Source organism: Microtus oregoni, unplaced genomic scaffold (genome assembly GCF_018167655.1).
Source record: "Microtus oregoni isolate MIOR12 unplaced genomic scaffold, Mior012 000041F_ref0000270, whole genome shotgun sequence".
Lineage (NCBI taxonomy): Eukaryota > Metazoa > Chordata > Mammalia > Rodentia > Cricetidae > Microtus > Microtus oregoni.
Window position 1 is genome coordinate 16,986,731 of NW_024543208.1, and position 21,876 is coordinate 17,008,606.

Here is a 21,876-nt window from a genome sequence, read left to right on the forward strand (position 1 = left end):
GTCTGATTCAGAAGTACTGATTCAGCAGGGATGTGGTGGGGGAGGGGTGCTGACTGAGGTGCAGTAAGCACTCAGACAAAAGCCAGGTCATGTTAAGAGTCACGTGAACTCCAGGTATCTGAGTCTTTTCACTTTATAGAAAGAAGTTAAGAAACAGGAATGGGGACACAGACCTGTAATCCCCAGGATTACACGAGCTACTTATGAGAGCTGAGAACCAAACCCAGGTCCTCTACAAGAGCAGTTAAGTGCTGCTAACTGCTGAGCCCTGGTCCTGTTATCCCCAGGCTTAGAGTAAGCTGTCCACAGTTCCACATAGCGAGCAGTACAAGAATTCTGGTCCTGCCCAGCTGGTCAAAAGCTGGGCTCTTGCCCACCATCCTGCCTGTCCTTGGCTAGAGGAAAGGAGCTCATGCTGCTTGCTAGGATGCAGCTTCCAGGGCAGTGTATCTCAGTGGTAGAGTACTTGCCTCGCATGCGCAAGCCCTTGATTTGATAGCACTAAAGAAAAGTTCAGGCTCCCGGCTTCGTCCAAATCTGAATTTCCAGCCACTGTGGAAACAAAGAACACAGACTTAGCATCTTCAGTCTCCACAGGTGCTGTGTGACCTGTGCCCCTCATCTGAGCTGATCTGACAGGTGACTGTCTCACACTTCAGCTTCCTTCTCTCTGAGATGTAGGCAGGTAGTTCCTGTGTGGTGGTGAGGACTGAATGAGTTAACTGCACAAAGGGCTGGAACTCTCAGGCACTTAGTCAGGACTTATATAGGTACTTGTTTGGTTTTTTTAAGAAAATTAAGTAGGGAAAATACTTTTTGTGAGTTGGCTCTGAAGAATACTAAAATGAGGACACACTTTACCAAAGTCTAACCATATATTCACTTTATCGACCATAAGCAAAAAATTTTATAAAGACCCCACAAAATCTCAAATATCATGACTGTAATAAAAGAGGATCCTGCTAGTCACTCGTAAGAGAGTCTATCCTGGCAGTGCCCTGGGCGCTGAAACTGAGAGCCTTAGCATAGGCTGTCCCAACTCTGCTGAGAGGAGCAGCTCCACAGGCTGTCAGTGGACAGAGGGACCACAACAAGCAATCCCACAGGTGCCCCATGCTATACTTCCTGTGACTCTTGCTTCTTATTGCAAATGACAAGATGGCCACGGGTGTTACTTCTTCCCCCCAGGAAGGGAAGGTGCTGTCATGCCATCACAGGTGTTTATAGTCTATGTGACAGTTACTCTTCTTAGAGCAGGTGATGTGGGATTCCCCTTTGTATGCTGTGAATACCATTGGTTAATAAAGAAACTGTCTTGAGTCTGTGCAAGGCAGAATAGAGGTAGGTGGGGAAAACTAAACTGAATGCTGGGAGAAAGAAGGCAGAGTCAGGAGAAGCCATGTTGCCCTGCCAGAGAGAGACCCTAGACAGAACCTTACTGTTAAGCCACAGCTATGTGGCGATACACAGATTAATAGAAATGGGTTAAATTAAGATGTAAGAGCTAGCCAATAAGAAGCTAGAACTAATGGGCCAAGCAGTGATTTAATTAATACAGTTTGTGTGGTTATTTTGGAGTTGAACAGCCAGGAACAAACAAGGTGCCTCCTCAGTACAAGCAGGTACTTGTTACATGAACCTAACATGACCAAGTTGATACTCTGGCTGTCTGCCAACAGGTATATTTGCAGATGTAGTTTCTCTGCCCACAGAGCTGTCTTTACTACATGTAGTCTTAGTCCTTGGTCTCCCCTAGCTCCTGCAGTGCTAACATGTAAGAGCTGTGTACTGTTGGGAAAGAGAGAAACAGACCAACAACCACAGACTGTTCAAAATAGAAATTTATTAAAGTGTATTTGTTTATAATTCCCAAAGCTTAAAACCATCTTTTCATTGAGTCAGTAAGGTACTTGAATATAGACACTATAGATGAAGCAATGACTGCCATGTGTGTATGTGTGTATGTTTCACCATGCATCCCAGGCTAGCCTGGACCTCTATGTAGACTAGGCCGCCCTCAAGCCCATGATCTCCAGGCTCAGCCTCCTGGGGATTACAGGTATGTATCCCCATTCCTGTCTCTTAACTTTTTTCTGTAAAGTGAAACGGCTCAAATACCTGGAGTTCACTTAACTCTTAACATGACCTGGCTTTGGTTTGACTGCTTATTGCACCTGTCAGCACCCCTCCCCCACACACCCCTGCCGAATCAGTACTGCAGTGACTGACTCATGGCTCCCTACCAAGTCATTAGGCGTCAGCAGCAAGTAAGAAGTAAGAGGCAGCCGCTCTGTTAGGAAATGCTGTTCTCTATGATGCAGACAAGAGGACTGGGGAAGGCCCTGGTCACAAGACTGGCCTGCTGCAGGCACTGCTGTCATCATGAACACAGTGAGTTCATTAGGAACTTTGTTTTGTATGGATGTGCAAAATTGCCAATCAGGAGTTCAAAGCGAAAACTTGTTTTGTCAATGGCAGTCTTTATGTGTTCCAAGGCAAAAAGGTGAGAAGGTGCTGGCATGGTCCATCCCCCAAGACTGGAGATGCCCCGGCATTAAGGCACAAAGCAGAAGAGGGTATCCAGGTTCCATGGCCTTCCTCACTGAAGCTCTCTGGAAAATTTTAATTTGCAGTCTGAGATCTATGATCACAGCCTGGCTACTCTGCCTCCAGGTTCCAGTCTCTCCATGTTCCCTTTGGTCACAGCCACTTGCTTAAGGCACCATAGGAGGCCTGGGCCCTTTGTAGTCCAGGTTGGGAGGGGAGGTAGATCCAATGGCCTCTAAGCTCCATGGACCATTTGCTGGCTTCAGCTCAATGCTGCCAGGAACTGGGAAAGAGGTGAGCAATGGCCATCATAAGAAACAGCAGCTGGAAGTACAGTGCCTGGAGCGCGGGCCCCAGCTCTCTCCAGCACTCAGCACCTACTGGCCCACTAAGTCATGCTGAGAAGTGGGTAGGCTAGGTAATAGCCCACACCCAAGCCCACGATCGCACCGAGGAAAATCCAGGTGTTGTAGGACATTATAGCCAGCATCACAAAGTAGCCAAGGACCACCTGAATGACATGGACTAGGGACTGGCCAAAGTAACACAAAAACCACCTAGGCATAAAAGAGAAACAAGTTAGTTACACAGTGATGAGCAGATGTGTTTTGTTGGGGACAGAAAGCTCCGGAGCCCCAGCACAACATATTTTACCTAGCGGAGATTTCTCTCCAAAGACATCCCCACCACATTTAGCTCTGAGCTTCCTGCCGTCCTAGGCAAATGGAGAAACCATTATAGTTTATGTAGTCAATTTTGTCTGACAAGAAATAAGAAGCAATCATTGGGAAGCCAGTCTCTCCCTTGAATTGAATGTGGGAGGTGGAGGAGCCGTGAAAAGAACAGGGACTTGGGTGCCTATTAAATCTCTGAACCTTTTGAGTACTGGTTTTCCTATCAGTGAAACACTGGATGGTTATGAGGGTGTAGACACCCAGTAAAGTGGCTGCTGATGTAACAGGCAGGCTCGTTAAGCATAGGTGAGGTCGCAGGAAATGCAGGTGGGGCCTGCAGCATGGAAAAAGTGGGACACTAGGCTGATGGCAGTTCTCTTGAGTTTGGGAGCCTGGTGACAGGCCTGCAGCATAGGTTTAAAGTTCCCTGCAGACCCCTGAGAAATCCTTGGGATCCACCCAAGAGGCTGTTTGATAGGTCGCTTTGGCCCAGATACCACAGACCCAGGCTTTGATTCATCTTACTAAAACTCCCTGGGGCCCAAATTATCTTTCTATGTGTGGGGCTAAGGTTCTCTGGCCCAGCCGCCTGTCTGGGCGATAGTGACTTCTCCTGCCATCCTTCTACTCGTGGTTTGTACCTGAGGCGGTGGTCATCGGCTGGAGTTGATCTGGAGCCTGTAGAGTCCTGGTCTGATTCCAGGATGAGCTGCTGGCTAGTCGTATTAGGCAGGTTCTCCAGAGTCTTGTGGAGCAACTTGGCTTTGGCAACCTTGGTGCCTTCATACAGTACAGCCAGGAGCAAGACAACCAGCACTGAGAGGGCCATGCCTGCGAAGAGGCAAAGGTGAAAATAGGTTTGGGTGTGCCATGTCCTGCATGGCAATTGCAGATAATGATAGTGTATCACGTCTCAAAAAAGCTAGGGGAGGGTTTTACATGTTTTCATCATAGAAATTTAAAGACAGGTGGGCTGGCCCTGATTCGGATGCTACTTAACCTATGCATGTACTGAAACATCTCAAAGCCACATAAGAGGGACAGTTTGTTTTTGTTTTTCTGATACCTAAAAATAGAATTCTTTTATCATACTGCAGAAAATTATTACAATGCTCATACTCCATAATTATCAAGATTTTACTGTTTCTTTGTGAAATATTTCAGTAATTTATCTCACAATCTCTATTATGCAGAATAAATAAATGGCAGGCAACAATGTGGCAACCTGAAAGCTAAAGATGTATTATATTAATGTTCTCCAAATAGAAGGTGATTATAAGTAAAAATTCATAAAGAATTAACACTTATTAAAAAGAAACTTTAAATCTTGAGTTTTAGAGACTAGAATCAGATATTCCAGTTATTACCAAAGTCCTCAGGGGTTTTCTGAACAATACTTTCCAAAAATAAAAATCTCATCTTTTGGTAACATATTAAAATACCACTACAGTGCTAGTAACAGTGCAGAGAAGATAAGAAAATAGCTTTAAGAATGTCTGTGAGCATAGGGGCCTTTCACAATGAACGTCCTTTAGGATATTGCCACATTGTTAGACTACGAACACAATAGTTCCTTTATGAAAAGGCACCGTAAGAGAGATTAATTTTAGAAGTACAGGATCAGGGAAATGTCTCTACTGATTCGTTATTTGTTGAACTCCAAAAATGTGTAAAGAGTAACAAATCGGTAGGGCATGTCCAGTCAAGGTTCTGTTTAGAGCAGAGTCCATGGTTTTGCAGGACACTGCTATATATTTAATTTTAGTTTTTCAACCACAAATAGGAGTCTTTGTTTGCAGTCAGGGTGAACACCTGTGTAATCTTTAAACGTTTATAGACATGTCTTTAAAAGCTCACTGGTACAGTAAAGATTTAATCTATCAAAGAGGTATAAGTAATGCAGACACAGCCTTAGGTGCCAATTCTTCCCACAGCAGGTAGAAAAACATAACAGTAAGGATTTCTTTGCTGATTTTCACATAGCTCACATAACACTGCCAAGAAGAGCAGAGGGGAGCAGTAAAATTCTGGAGATGCAGCCTTGGTTTATTAATGATATGCTAGCATCTACAAGTTGAAAATAGGTTTCTGGCAAAGTAGCATTATGCACAAAACAAGATTCATCTGATTTTGTGTTCAAATCAGGAATCTCATTTGAAAAACCTTCTAACTAAAAAGAGGATGGATGATGTAAGAATGATCTTACAGTCTCTGCACCTGGGCACTGAATTCTCATCTCTCCCCTGAGTGAAGCTTCCCAGAACAACTGACCCATGACCAATTTTCTCTCGAATCATAGTTACTACTCAAATATTCTGCCTTCCATGCAATATCCTAGTATTTAGATTAACCCTACCTCTTACTCTTTTCACTCTCCGTTACACAAGACACCATAATGTTTCTACATTATGCTTCCTGTTTTAAAATTCTTACCCTACAATTGAGATTGAATGTCTCATGCCAAAGGAGATGTGTTGATGGGTTAGATGACCTTGAACTGTTTTCATATTAGATTACAAAAGATGGACAGTTTTTGACAATTAAAGATAAGTAAGTGGGTCAGGTGTGGTGGCATGCATTAAAAAGCAGAGGTAGATTTGTGAGGAGGAGGAGGAGGAGGAGGAGGAGGAGGAGGAGGAGGAGGAGGAGAGGAGGAAGTAGGAAGTGGTGGGGGCAGCAGCAGCAGTCATCTCTGCTGTACTCCCAGCACTGGGGAAGCAAACACAGCCAGATACCTGGGCTTGCTGGCCAGTCCAGCCTAGCTTACTAGGCAGGTTCCAAGTCAGTTAAAAACCCTGTCTTAAAAACGAGGATGCTGTCCTCTGACATGCACATGGACACACATACAGATGCACATCCACTTCCACATAAGTGTACATGCATATAAATAAAGAAGCAACATGGATGTTGGACACAGGTTGTATTGTATGTAATTGCAGGTACTCTGATGGCTGAGAGATCACGGTTTCCTGCTGGCCTGGGCTAGAGTGGACTCCAAGCTAACCTAAACAATTTAGTGAGGTTACATCTCAAAAAGTAAAAAGGCCCAGAGACACAATGCTTGCCTAGCACAAGTGAGGCTCAAGGTTTGATCCCCAGTGCCCCAGAACAAGCAAGCCAAGTTGTAGAGCTCGCTGAAAAGCACTGCTTCTCCCCAAGACACTCCCCAGGGGGCTGTCCCGGGAGTCAGGACAGCCCCCTCTCCACTCCAGCCACTGGTCTCTTCCTCCTCACCTTCATTAAGCTCAGACCTTCATCATCCCTTTGCTTCTCTAGACATTTCTTAGTAGTTCTGACATGCTGAAATGTGGTTCTCATTCTGGCAGAGCCAGGGGTTGAGGGTGAAGAAGCTACACAGCACCATCCAAATAGCTCCCCCACATTGTGCACACATCTCTATAAAGATTTCTTGCAAATGGAGGGGTGTACACCTAGAGGCATACTCTTTTCACATTCAGGTATACCAGGGAGAGGGTGTGGCAGGAGAGCAACATGTTAGAACACAGTGGGTGTTTATTTTCCTCTTTGCCCAATTTTCCTAAATATTGTCTATTAGTATTCCACGTATTACATTAAAGAGAAAAATCCAACAAGTTAGAGAATAGTAAGTATTTATTTGTGCCTCTAGGTAAAATGAACTCTGATGCTACCTGTGTTTTACAACACAAGATGGTCCATCCAAAGTATTTTATGAGGCTTTATGGCATAACAATAGATTTGGAACTAGGAGTGGCAGTGCATACCTGTGACCTCAGCACTGAGGAAGCGGAGGTAGGTGCACTGAGTTTACAAAGATACCCTGTATTCAATAAACACTTGCTAGTGGGAGCTTATATGTGCCAACAACTTGTGGCTGAAGCCCTAAGTAGCTCAGTACCTCAGGATAGAGGGGAACCAGTATTCCATAAGAAGATTGGAACACTCAGCCTTACTCCTAGATTCTGGGGAACAGGTGGGCTGCAGGCTGAGTTGATCACCACTGGCTAGTGGCTTATTTATGCCTATGTAAAGCATTTCCCTGAGTTCTGAGAGTTGCTTCAGCAAATGGTTGATGGCACTTGTTGGGTCATAGCCTTGATTTTACTCACTTGCATCCAGCTTCATTATCCAACTCCCACAGGACATGGACTCCCTTCTGTTCATATACATCTGCCTTATTTTTTCCAGGTTATTCTATAGTATCTATGATAGAGTGTAAGTTTCAAAGATGTTCACTCCCATATATCCTACTCGCGCCCTCCTTCCAACATGAGATGGGATCCATGTTCCCTCCCTTTTAGCCCGAAGGGTCAAAGGATCAGTCAATAGGTGAAGATAATGCTATGTAACTTCCAAGTGTAGGTTTTATTTTTGTATGTAAATGTGTATATGTGTGCATATTCATGTGTATGCATGCACATGTGTGTAGAAATCAGGGGTCAACATTAGGCATCAGTGCTCTCTATTTTTTTTAGACTGCATCTCTTGCTGAAACTAAAGATAGGCTGCCTGGCTAGCAAGTCCCAGGAATCCTCCTGTCTCTACTCTTCAGGGCAAGGATTTCAGGTGGATGCTGCCATGCCTGTCTTTTACATGGGTGCTAGGAACCAAATTAAGGTCTTGATGCTCTCTCAGCAAGCACTTTACCAACTGAGCCTTCCCTAGCCCCTAGGGTAGGTTTTTAAATCATGTATTTCACCCATGTTCTTTTTAGGATAGCTGCTCTTAAAACCTAGCCACTCTGCCATGAGGAAGCCCACACTATAGGAGGAGCCACTGTGGGGCTCAGATGAAGCCCAGCTGAGGCTGCAGCTCACAACCAGGACAAGACTCTAAACGCACCTCAAAAGACTGTATCCAGCCACTGTCTGGCTCCCTCCACTGAATGAGAGGCCCTGAGTGCAGACTGCTCAGTTAGCATAGTCAACCCACAGAATCTTGGTGAGATACTAACAAAGTGCTCTTCTATTTCACAGCTTAGTCTGTAGCTGGACAATGGCCATCCATTGTAGGGAAGGGCATAACTGCCACAGCAGGCATCTGAATTATTCCTAGCCTGCCTTAGAATAATAAATGCACAGTTCTAGCTCTATGTGCCTTCACTGCTCACAGAAAATAAAGAGAATCCAGGTTTTCTGCTGCCTGGCACTGACTTTCCCGATTCTTACCTGTAGGACTGTGGACTCTCCAGAAATCAAACAGAAGCACAGCCTCATCTGAGAAGATGAAATGCATCTGAAAGAGATGAGGGTCGGCATCACAGGAAGCTTGGACACAGGTCCTGCTTCCTAATGTTCTCCAGCAGTTGCCTTGGGAAACCTGGGGCTATAGGATTTACATTCTGGAAGGTCCACCAGAAGCCACATGGAAGAGGAGGGGCTTGCCCAAGTGGGTCAATAGCACCTATAACTGAGCCCTGCTCCGTGTGGAAGTGAAGATGGGGAGTGCCTACCCTCACAAGGCCAACAACATGGAGATGTCCCCTCCAAACGCAATAGGAAGCCCTATGCCAAGCCTTATGTACTGGCACAGCCTTTTGCTTAGTTCTGGAACACATTCCCCAGAGCCAGCAGCACGTCCTCTCTGTCCCAGTGAACCTGGACAGATGTGACAGTTTTTGTCAAGCAAGGCTAAGGACAGATGTCTCCCATCTGTACACCACACACACCCACTCCTTCATGAGTCTCTTTGCTGACCCCAGTCTGTAGCCAGCACTGAGATGAGGAAGGTGGAGAACTTGCCTCCAATATGTGAGGCCCTTGTTTCAACCCCTAGGACCATTAAAAACACAAAAAAGGAACACATTGATTCAGTCCAACTTCCTCCCCTTTAACTCCATCTCAACTGCAAATGGGAAAGAGGAGCCCCGAAAAGGAAACTGGATTTTCCCTGGGTGCGCTTTGTGAGAAGCCTGGTAGCTCTTGATGAGCATTCCGGGAGAGAGTGTGGGTTCTCAGAAAGGCTGTCCGAGTTTGGACTGAGACAGGCTTCAGTGCAGGTAGAGGGACAGGAAAACGAGGCTAGCTGTCTCTTTGTCTGGAAGCTGTGCCATTGGGCATTCTCTGGCCACTGGGAACACCAGAACCACTAACTTGTTGGTAGGTAACAGCCCCAAGTCACAGATTATATGCATCTACCTTTTTCTTCTTCCAACTTCTCAAAGTTGATCATCAAAAGATATAATAAAGAACAGTAGGCTGTGAAAAAAACCTCTGCTGGAGCAGGCCCGAGCCAGCGACCTCCTCTGGAGCAGGCCTGAGCCAGCCAGCGACCTCTGCTGGAGCAGGCCCAAGGCAGTAACCTCAGCAGGAGCAGCCCCAAACAAGCAAGCTCCATAGGAACAGGCCTGAACAACCTCCAGGATTGCAGAACAATTCCCCAAGTGCTGAGCAACTTCCTGGAACACCGCATGACCTCTGGGGTGACTGGAACTGTGACCCTGACAGCACCAGGAGGAGCAACTATCTAGCCTTGGATCCACTGGCACCTGGAAGATTTATCACCGGAGACACAGCCCCAACTACACCAATCAGAGGAGAAGATGGGTAGACAAGGTAAGAACACACTCAACACCATTGAAGAGCAACATGACACCAACAAAAACAGGTGGCCCTACAACAGCAAGACTTAAACACCCAAATAAAGATGAAGCAGAAGAAAATGACCTAATATATAACTTTAGGAGAATGTTTGAGGAAATGAAAAATGCCCTCAAAAAATTGGAGAAAAAGACAAAAAATTGGAAGAAATCAACAAATTACTTAAAGAAAACCATGAAAAAGCAATCAAACAGATGAACGATTCAAGACTTGAAAACAGAAATAGAGACAATAAAGCAAACACAAACCAAGGAAATTCTGGAAAAACAAAATATGATAAAATGCTCAGGAATCACAAGTGCAAGCATAAACAGCAGAATACAAGAGATAGAAGAAAGAATCTCAAGTGCTAAAGATACAATAGAGGAAAAATAGAGTCAAAGAAAACATTAAATCTAACAAAAGCTTAACACAGAAATATATCCAGGAAATATAGGACACCATGAAAAGACCAAGCTTAAGAATAACAGGGATAAAAGGATAAGTCCACCTAAAAAGCACAGAAAATATATTTAACAAAATCATAGAAGAAAACTTTCCCAACCTAAAGGAAGATATGCTTATGAAGATACAAGAAGCTTATAGAACACCAAATAGACTGGGTTGAGAGAAAAAAAGTCCCCTTGCCACATAATAATCAAAACACTAAACATACAGAATAAAGAAAGAATATTAAGATCTGCAAAGGGAAAAGGCTAAGTAACACATAAAGGTGGACCTATCAGAATTACACCTGACTTCTCATTGGAGACAATGAAAGCCAGAAGGTTGTGGTCAAGCGTTTTGCAGACATTAAGAGACCACAGACTACTATACCCAGCAAAACTTTCAATTACCATAGACGGACAAAACAAGATATTCCATGACAGAACCAGATTTAACCGATATCTAGCCACAAACCCAGCCCTACACAAAGTACTACAAGGAAAACTCCAACCCAAGGAAGTTAGCTACATCCACAAAACCACAGAAAATAGATGATCTCATAGCAGCAAATCCCAAAGAATGAAAAAAAAACACACAATAATATCACCAACAATAAAAAATAACAGGAACTAGCACTTGTAGTAATAAAGGGCGGCGGCGCTGTGTCCCCAGCACCCCGGCTGCCTGCTCAGCTAGCTTATGCCCCGAAATAATTACACGGACACTGTATTCTTTTAAACACTGCTTGGCCCATTCTCTTCTAGGCTAATTCTCACATATTAATTTAGCCCATTTCTAATCATCTGTGTGTAGCACCCCAAGGTGCGCTTACCAGGAAGATTCTAGCCTATGTCCATCCTGGGTCGGAGCTTCATCCCGGGAGCGGAGCATGGCGTCTCTCTCAGGCGTCTACTCCCGAGAGGAGAGCTGTGTCGAGACTCTGAGCTCACTTCCTCTTCCTCCCAGTATCCTGTTCTGTTTACTCCACCTATCTTCTAACCAATAAAATGGGCCAAGGCAGTTCCTTTATTAGCCAATGACCTTCCTCCATCATTTCCCCTTTTTCGGTTTAAACAAAAAAAAAAAGGCTTTAACTTTAACATAGCAAAATTACATATAACAAAACAGTTATCAAGTAAAAGTTACAATAATCTTTATCATAACTAAGGAAAACTATAACTATAACTAACTATTCTTAACTCCATCAAAGACTCCAGAAAGATACAATATGACCCAAGCAAACAAGAAAAAAGCAACTTTTAAAACGCTAGAAATGACAGAGACATCTCGCTGCCTGGACAGTCACCCAAAGTTCCTCTGTACCGTTGGGGCATCCATCTGCAGCCTTCAGGCCCATGCTATCCAGCAGACATTTCCATCAAGCAGGAAAATTCAAAGTCAGTTCAGTCACTATCTGTTGTGTCCTGCAGAATGTCTCGCAGACTCTTTCATGAATCAGGAACCCCGAAAGATCATCTCACCTTAGGCAAGTTCAGTAGTCCTCTCTCTGCGGGTTCTCTGTGTCCAGTTTATGCAATAGTCCAGGCAAGAGCAGTTTCTTGCCCAAATGGCTATCAAACTCCATAAGGTGCCTCTTCGATGCCCATCTTTCTCTTGAAGTACATTGGTGCTGCCAGGAGCAGAGTGTCTCATTGTCATGAAAAGTCCTCAGTTATTAAAACATTAAATGTCCTATTCTGTAATCTTTGGAAGACATGAAGAATGTCTATCTAAAATATATCTCTATATATCTAGAAAATCTAATTAATATGACTACAAGCTTTACTATTATCGATGATTCTCCATTAACAACCTATATTTCTTAATTATACAGTACATATTTAAATGAACTACACAATCACAATACCTTAATCAAAATCAGAAACACTTATATATATAACAAAATTGGCCTTAAATCTCTATCAATAAAGCAAAATCTATACTAATGCAAATTATTCATACCTATATCGTATCCCCCTTTAAATGTAAAAGAACGTTTATAAACCATATTTGGGAACATGGGCGCAGTTTTTTCTCTCCAAACTGCTTCCTGCTGAATGGGGGCATCATTAATTAGGTCTTTCATGGCATAACCTGTGTGCTAGTTTCATCTCAGTTGGCAGTTGAGCGAAGCAATTTTCTGAAGATGTTCACAACAACCCTTCAGGAGGGCGTGGTCCATCATACCAAATCGGAATATAAGAAATGAACAGCGTCTCATCCTCTGTGAAAACAAAATAAGAAACTCCTTTCCAAAGTATCATATCCTTAGATCCAAATTCAAAATATCTATGTTGGATTAGTTCAGCAGCATTTATAAATAAATATCTTTTAGCAGCTGTTGCTCCTTCCTCAGCATTCAAATAATTCAAAGAGAGCATAATAGCATACAGTATCAAAATTCTCTGTGTAGTTTCCATCTTTGTGCAGCTTTGTTTTAACCTCTATTTTGTTTATTTTTACTTTTAGCTCTTTGCTTTTTGAGACAGGTTCTCAGTATCTTTGACCTGAAGTAACTCTGTAGACCAGGCTGTCTTTGAACTCTCAGAGATCCACCTGTCTCTGCCTCCCAGGCATTGGGATTAAAGGTGTAAGCTACTACACCTTGAACTCACAGAGATCTGTTTGCCTCTGCTTTCTAGGTACTGGGATTAAAGGCGTGTGCTACCACACACAACAACTCTCTTCCTTTTTTTGTTTTTTACTTTAAGAACTTCAACTTTTAGTCTGCATATATTTTTAACCCACTTTAAACCATTTAGAAATTTTCTCTGTCTTTGAATCTCTCTTTACTGTATATCTCTCTCTTTTTCTGACCACATGAGTCTTTAATTTACCAAGCAATATCAGTAGGATTAAAGGCGTGGCTTTGCCAGCTAGATCCAGTCCATTCCTTAGCTTTCCAGCTTCATGGCGGATATACAGGCTGTAGCTATGTTTACTGCAACAACTGTATGGCATTTCAAGGTCCCTGCCAGCAAGTGAGCTACAACAGACAACACTCAAGTCCTCTCTCTCGGTAGCCGGCCCTCCTGCCTCAAACAGTCAGAGTTTGCCCTGGCAGGATGGCCCAGAAAGCCGGCATTTTTAAACGGCGCAGCTTTTTTCCTGCTACGGCTGAAAACCGAAAAGCATGCGTTCAGCTTTTCGTCAACACCGTTTAAGTGTTTCGTGGCAGGACCTCTTAATGAGCTGCAGGCTTTGCAGCTAAAGCTGAGTCAGGAAGCCTCTCTTAGATGAGGCGCTTGCTTGCCTCTAGCAAGCAGAGTAGAACCGAGAAATTGCTGCTACCAAGAAACCAGGCACAATGCTTTCATTTTGTTCTAGAATTACTTCCCAAGCTGTCTCAGGCTTTATGTGGAAGCAGTTGTCCACGTGGGCGCCATCTGTAGTAATAAAGGGCGGCGGCGCTGCGTCCCCAGCACCCCAGCTGCCTGCTCGGCTAGCTTATGCCCCGAAATAATTACACGGACACTGTATTCTTTTAAACACTGCTTGGCCCATTCTCTTCTAGGCTAATTCTCACATATTAATTTAGCCCATTTCTAATCATCTGTGTGTAGCACCCCAAGGTGTGCTCACCAGGAAGATTCTAGCCTATGTCCATCCTGGGTCGGAGCTTCATCCCGGGAGCGGAGCATGGCGTCTCTCTCAGGCGTCTACTCCCGAGAGGAGAGCTGTGTCGAGACTCTGAGCTCACTTCCTCTTCCTCCCAGTATCCTGTTCTGTTTACTCCACCTATCTTCTAACCAATAAAATGGGCCAAGGCAGTTCCTTTATTAGCCAATGACCTTCCTCCATCAAGCACTCATTGGCCATTAATATTCTTTAATATAAATGAACTCAACTCACCTATAAAGGACACAGGCTAACAGATTGGATATGAAAATAGAATCAATCCTTCAGTATACAAGAAACACAATTCAACCTTAAAGACAAACATCGCCTCAGAGTAAAGGGTTGGGAAAAATTTTCCAATCAAATGGACCTAAGAAACAAGCACGTGTAGCTATCCTAATGTCTAACAAAACAGACTTCAAACTAAAATCAATCAAAAAAGACAAATAAGGACATTTCATATTTGTCACAGGAAAAATCCATCAAGAAGAAATCTGAATACTGAACGTCTATGCCCCAAATACAAGGGCACCTTCATATGTAAAAGAAACACTTCTAAAGCTTAAATCACACATTAAACCCCCACACTAATAGTGGGAGACTTCAACACTCTCATCTCACCACTGGACAGGTCAATCAGACAAAAAATGAACAGAGAAATAAGAGAACTAACAGATGTTATGACTCAAATGCACTTAACAGACATCTATAGAACAGTTCATCAAACATAAAAGAATATACCTTCTCAGCACCTCATGGAACCTTCTCAAAAATTGGCCACATACTAGGGAACAAAGCAAACCTCAACAGATACAAAATAATTGGAATAACCCCATGTATCTTATCAGATCACGATGGCTTAAAACTAATTCCAGAAAGACCACAAGCACATGGAAATTAAACAATGCTCACATGAATCATCAATGGGTCAAGGAAGAAATAAACAAAGAAATTAAAGACTTCCTAAAAATCAAGGAAAATGGTCACACAAACTACCCAAATTTAAGGGACACAATGAAAGCTGTGTTAAGAAGAAAGTTAGTGCCTACATAAAGAACTTGGAAAAATCCCACATTAGTGAGTTAAGAGAAAACCTGAAAACTCAAGAACAAAAAGAAGCAAACTCATCCAAGAGAACTAGATGGCAGGAAATAATCAAACTGAGAGCTGAAGTCAACAAAATAGAAACAGAGAAAACAATACAAAGAATCAATGAGACAAAGAGTTGGTTCTTTGAGAAAATCAACAAAATGGACAAACCTTTATCCAAACTAACCAAAAGGCAGAGAGCGAATATCCAAATTAACAAAATCAGAAATGAAAAAGGGGGACACAACAACAGGTATGGAAGAAATACAGAGAATCATCAGGTCATATTTAGAAAACCTGTACTCCACAAAATTGGAAAACTTAAAGGAAATGGACAACTTTCTGGATAAATATCACTTACCAAAATTAAATCAAGACCAGATAAGCAAATTAAATAGATCTATAACTGCTGAAAAAATAGAAACAGTAATCAAAAGTCATTCAACAACAACAAAAAAGCCCAGGGCAAGATGGTTTTAGCACAGAATTCTACAAGATTTTCAAAGAAGAACTAATACCAATACTCCTCAAATTGTTCCACACAATAGAAATAGAAGGGACATTGTTAAATTCTTTTTATAAGGCTACAATTACTCTGATACCCAAACCACACAAAGCCATTACTAACAAAGAGAATTTCAAATCAATCTCACTCATGAACACTGATGTAAAAATAATATAATACTGGCAAACCGAATCCAAGAATACACCAGAAAAATCATCCATGATCAAGTTGGCTTCATCCCAGAGATGCAGGGATGGTTCAACATACGAAAATCTGTCAATGTAATCCACTCATATAAACAAACTGAAAAGAAATAAAACAAATGAACCACATGATCATCTCATCAGATTCTAAAAAAGCCTTCAACAAAATACAACATCCCTATATAATAAAGGTCCTGGAGAGAGCAGGGATACAAGGGACATACCTAAACATAATAAAGGCAATATATGGAAAGCCAACAGCCAAGATCAAACTAAATGGAGAGGACCTCAAAATGATCCAACTGAAGTCAGGAACAAGACAATCTCTCCATATCTAGTCAATATAGTACTTGATGTTCTAACTAGAGCAATAAGACAGCAAAAGGAGATCAAGGGGATACAAATAGGAAAAGAAGAAGTCAAACTTTGTTTGCTGATGAAATGATAGTTAACATAAGTGACCCCCAAAATTCTACCAAGGAACTTCCACAACTCATAAACACCTTCAGCAATGTAGCAGGATACAAGATTAACTTGAAAAAATCAGTAGCCCTCCTATAGACAGATAATAAATGGGCTGAGAAAGAAATCAGAGAAACATCACCCTTCACAATAGCCACAAATAGCATAAAATATCTCAGAGTACCTCTAACCAACCAAGTGGAAGACCTGTATGACAAGAACTTTAAATCTTTGAAGAAAGAAATTGAAGAAGACACCAGAAAATGAAAAGATCTCCCATGCTATTGAGTAGGTAAAACTAACATAATAAAAGGCAATCTTACCAAGAGCAATCTACAGATTCAATGAAACGCTCATCAAAATCCCAGCAAAATTCTTCACAGACCTTGAAAGAACAGTACTCAACTTCATATGGAAAAGCAAAAAACCCAGGATAGCCAAAACAATTCTGTACAATAAAAGAACTTCTGAAGGAATCACAGTCCCTGACTTCAAACTCTACTTACAGAGCCACACTACTGAAAACAGCCTGGTTTTGGCATAAGAACAGACAGGACAACCAATGGAACCGAATGGAAGACCCGAATATTAATCCACACACCTTTGAACACCTGATTTTTGACAAAGAAGCAAAAAATATCAAATGGAAAAAAGAAAGCATATTTAACAAGTGCTGCTGGCATAACTGGATATCAACATGTAGAAGAATGAAAATCGACCCATATCTATCACCATGCACAAAACTCAAGTCCAAATGGATCAAAGACCTCAACATAAAGCCAGCCACACTGAACCTCATAGAAGAGAAAGTGGGAAATACAGTTGAACGCATTGGCACAGGAGACCACTTCCTAAATATAACCCCAGTAGCATAGACACTGAGAGAAACAATTAATAAATAGGACTTCCTGAAACTGAAAAGCTTCTGTAAAGCAAAGGACACAGTCAACAAGACAAAACGACAGCCTACAGAATAAGATCTTCACTAACCCCACATCAGACAGAGATCTGATCTCCAAAATATACAAAGAACTCAAGAAATTGGTCATCAAGAAAACAATCCAATAAAAAAAATGGAACTCTCAACAGAGCAATCTAAAATGGCTGAAAGATACTTAAGGAAATGCTCAACATCCTTAGTCATCAGAGAAATGCAAATCAAAACAACTCTGAAATTCCATCTTACAACTGTAAGAATGGCCAAGATCAAGATCAAAAACACTGATAATAACTTATGCTGGAGAGGTTGTGGGGAAAAGGGAACACTTCTGCATTGCAGGTAGGAATGCAAGCTGGACAGCCCCTTTGGATGTCCGTGTGGTGATTTCTTAGAAAATTAGGAAACAACTTTCCTCATGATCCAGTAATACCACTTTTGGGTATATATCCAAAGGATGATAAATCATGCCACAAGGACATGTGCTCAACTATGTTCATAGCAGCATTGTTTGTCATAGCCAGAACCTGGAAACAACCTAAATGCCCCTAGACTGAAGAATGGATAAGGAAAATGTGGTACATTTACACAGCAGAAAAAAAATGACATCTTGAATTTTGCAGGCAAACCCAGACCCAGAAAGACAATTATCACATGTACTCACTCATAAATGTTTTTTAAACATAAAACAAAGAAAACCAGACTACAAATCACAATCCTAAGAGAGACACACATAGATCTAATCTACATGGGAAGTAGAAAAAGACAAGATCTCCTGAGTAAATTGGGACCATGGGGACCTTGAGAGAAGGTTGAAGGGTAGGGGAGAGGCAGGGAGGGAAACAGAGAAAAATGTAGAGCTCAATAAAAATCAATTTAAAAAAAAGAGTTTTAACCTCGCCTCTAAAAAAACAAAACAAAACAAAAACCGCTCCCTCTCCCCAAAACCTAAAGGATTCTATGAGAACCACAGGCTGTTAAGACAGTCTAAGAGATGACTCTGTAATCAAGTCTGGGGGAAGCTGGAATAGCTCAACAGTTCTCTTTCCTGCCAGAAGGCAGAACCTAGAGCCCTGTCTCCTGCCCATTCCTTTTCTTGTTGGATAGACTCTAACCTGGGAGAGTGCTGATCTTTTCTCATATCTGTTGGCATCTTGGCCAGCAGGATTTTGCCCAGACAGACTGGTTTCAGAGTCTGTGCTCTCAACACAACCTTTAAGGAAGCCCACGATGAAGTTATGGCTTGCCCAGGGTTATACTGTGAGGTGGTGGCAGCAGGAATAGAACTCATGTCTTCAAGCCTGACCCTCATTCGACATAAGTAAACAATACTAATTTGTGGAAAATTTTTTTCTTTTTGTTTTATACATACATACATACATACATACATATGGAGAGAGAGAGAGAGCCTCACCATGTATTGGAACTTGCTGCGTATACCAGATCTATCTGCCTCTGCCTCCCAAGTTTCGGTTAAGGCATGCAACGCTTTATCTGGCAAAAAATACTTTTATTTTTAATTATGTGTATAAGTGTGAACCTGTGTGCGAGCTTTTGAATGTGCCCACAGAAGAGGGTCCCAGACTCCTCCTGGAGCTACAGTTGCAGGTAGTTGTGGCTACCCACAGATGCCATGTGTTCTGGGACCCCAACTAGGTTCTCTGCAAAAGCAGAACACAATCTTAACTGCAGAACCATTACATTTTTGTTTTGTTCAGGGTCTTGCATAGTCCCGGCTGGCCTTGAATTTGAGAATGATTCTGAACTTGTGATCCTCCTAATTCCAGCCTCTGAGTGCTGGGATAACAAGAATGAACCACCACACTAGGTTTCTGTGGCACTGGGGATTCAATTATGACCCCGTGTGTGTTAAACAAGCACTCAATCAACTGAGTCTTTGATTGTTAGTTTTAACATTTCCAAAAAAGATGTGAAAATGGCAGAGACAAGTCACACTGGGAAAAAAAAAAAAGGGAAGAAGCTAGGAAAGGAGAAAAATATAGGAGAAAAGACATCCATGCAATCACAATGGTGGTGCTTAGGCCTTTAAGGATAAAGAAACGAAGCCAACAAGACCATGGTATGTGAGGACAGGGAAGAAAAGCCAGTGCTTAAGGCACTACAGCTGGTAAACAGGATGCAAAGCAAGAGGGTAGAGGTGAGGAGGAAAGACGCCTGGGCAGACCACAGATGTGCGAAATCCTGGTTCCACACACACAGGGAATTACAGGTGAACCACCGAGGGCAGAGACTGTCAACAAGTCCCATGCTGCCCAGGTATCTTAGTGAAGGATGTCATGTTCCCTTAGGACCTCAGAGCTTTACTGAAAATGCAGTGCCTGGGCTCCTTAGACCTGTCAATCAGAACCCAGGGGAAGAGGTTCGGATGAGCACTGGGCATGGTATAGTTTGAACACATACCTTCGAGGGCTGCACAGGCTTGCGCTGCCCTCAGCTCCTGCCAGGACCTCCCACAGCCCAACATCTCTGCTATTGCCAGCAACTGTTAGCAGGCCCTCGTGTAAAGGTCCATGTATTCAGTCACGGGACTTTCTAGAAAGCATGAGTCACTCTTCAAACTGCAGCATGTTTCATAAGCACTCTGGGTATTTCTGGAGCAAGAATCTGCAGCGGTATGTTGGAGAAATAGTCGAAACCACCATGTCCCCAGCCTACTTAGTTGGAGTTGGCCAGGTAAATTATGTAACAACTTTAAAATCATGTTGAACGATAAGCAGTTTATCTCCCTAATATGGAAGTAGTAGTTGGCAAACATAGAAAGTTACAACAGTACCAAATAGGAAAATCATTTTGAGTTCCACCATCCTGAGACACCTTGTTAGAATTTCAAAATGAACAGTTGATGACCTGAAAAAATGTTCACACAAGAATAATATGATGATGGGAACAACAGGGGAACTCCATGTATCCCGAGGATGCAGCTGCGGAGGCCTCTGGCCCCACCCTGCCAGGTCTGGCTGGTAAAGCAGTAGGCATGGATGGCATGTGTCCAGTAGCTAATTTACTCACTCTGGAAGTTTCCACAACTCATTTTATTCTGTCATCCTTGGGTCCAGGCCAACTACCTCAGGAGCAAAAAAGCAGTCAACACCTTTTGCTGCCCACGGAAAGACCGACAGACAGCAAACTTCTCCCAACAGTTTCTCCTTTCCTTGTGCTAGGAATGTGTAGACCCTGAGGATGCAAATCACTGAGAGAAGGCTGGTGGCATTCGAATTGCTTAGCAGGGGAATGATTTAAGGCAGAAGCAGAGAGGCAGGGTGACCTGGGGAGGGAACAAAGCCACCTGTGGGAGGGGAGGCAAGTGTCTGGGACAGTTGGGAAGCAGGAGGCAGCTGGGAAGCCAGAAGGCAGGGTGTCCTCAACTTGCCCACCATATGGAATGATTCCACTTCCCTACAAAGTTCAGAACCTCCGATGCCCCTGCCTTCCTCACTCCTTCTGTATTTTGAACTATGAAAGAGAGAGAGAGAGAGAGAGAGAGAGAGAGAGAGAGAGAAAGAGCTAGAATCAGCACAGCCAGACTTACAGGAAGGGACCGTAGCTTTTGGTTGGCAGGTCTTGTGTTGAGATACGTAAGCACAGGGCGCCAGCTGTGTTCCCACTGGGGATAATAAATCTGTGTCTCCGGCAGTTTATCTGTGCTTTATGAAGGGCGGCACCTCACAGAGGAGGGACCGTGCCCAAAACCAGAGTCATTCACAAAGGCTTCTTTTCTTTTTTCTCATTTGGGGTTAAACTTGAAGAACGGTGCCTTCGTTTTTTAACCAGACACTTCAGAAAGGGACGAAAGCCCGTGTGCTGCCGTTGACTGCCTGGGCACCTTTATCAAGGGGTTCCCATCTATTTTCCGTGTAAGAGGATCAGCAGAAGGTGGAGTGTCTCTCTACCAAACAGCCTGGGTGGGCTTCCCGTCTTAGATTCCGAGACATTCTTTGTGAGATGAAGAACCTGATAGGATTTCCTCAAAGAGGAAGCAAGCGTCATTCTCTCTAAGGCAGAACTTCACCAGGAAAAGACGTCTGTTAAAAACGCTACTTTCACATTCCGGGGGCAAGAAGGATGGGGAAGTCGCTAGTTTTAAAGAAACAGACCCAAGAACGTGCCCAGGTCAGGCCGATCTGGGGGTGTGTGCTCAGTGCACGCGCGTGGGCTGCGCTGAACCCCGCCGGGCCTCCCTTTGGAGGAAACCTTTCCGCAAAGCCTCGAATCTGGCTAGATCCCGGGAAGAGACCGCGGACAGCTGTCCTCACTCTCCCCACCCACCTGTCCCACTTGGGGCTGGCCTGGTTGTAGTGACTGACACCCTGCAGGAGGGGACAAACAAACTCCAGAGCAACAGCCAGCTTCACCTGCAGCGCCCCCAGCCCTACACCAGCTGTGACAGCGTCTCTGACACAACCTCCTCTCTAGCCCGGGGCCAGGGACTGCGAAGATCTCCCGGAGGGCCGCACAGCCGCCCATCGCCGTCCCCTCCGCTGCGCAACACAGAACTCACCGCCACGGTGCGCGCACTGGGCGGCCGCCCGGGTCGCGTCAGTCCGCTCGCGGCTCCGGACTTGGCTAGGTAAGGCTGCTGCTGCTACCGCACCCCCGCCGCGCGGCTCACGTGGCTAGGGCGTGGCGGCGCGCGGGAGCCTGGGAGTTGTGGTCCTCACTCGCCCCACCTCACGACCCAGGCCACGCCGCCTCCCCCGCGGGGGACCCACGCTCCCATCCCCCCCCCCCCCCCCCCAGTCCTGGTTTCTCTGACGCCGGATTTTCTCAATCCCCAACAAGCCTGGCCGCTTGCAATTGACTTTGCCTTGGCAATTAT

At 43.7% G+C, this 21,876-nt stretch overlaps 1 protein-coding gene across 4 annotated transcripts; it reads right to left on the reverse strand.

Annotated features, from left to right (window-relative positions):
• Positions 1-38: 38 nt before the first annotated feature.
• On the reverse strand, positions 39-21,665 carry Slc31a2 (solute carrier family 31 member 2). Of its 4 annotated transcripts, none has more exons than XM_041632264.1 (4): positions 21,559-21,665; positions 8,369-8,435; positions 3,863-4,052; positions 39-552 (listed from the first exon to the last, which is right to left on the reverse strand). In XM_041632264.1, the coding sequence occupies exons 2-4, from the start codon at positions 8,433-8,435 to the stop codon at positions 423-425; spliced, it is 387 nt and encodes a 128-aa protein (XP_041488198.1). In that variant the 5' UTR covers positions 21,559-21,665; the 3' UTR covers positions 39-422. The 4 variants fall into 4 exon arrangements, with proteins under 4 accessions (XP_041488198.1, XP_041488196.1, XP_041488197.1 ...); XM_041632262.1 differs by lacking the exon at positions 39-552 and adding an exon at positions 1,824-3,104; XM_041632263.1 differs by lacking the exons at positions 39-552; positions 21,559-21,665 and adding exons at positions 1,824-3,104; positions 20,590-21,274.
• Between the last annotated feature and the right edge of the window lie 211 nt (positions 21,666-21,876).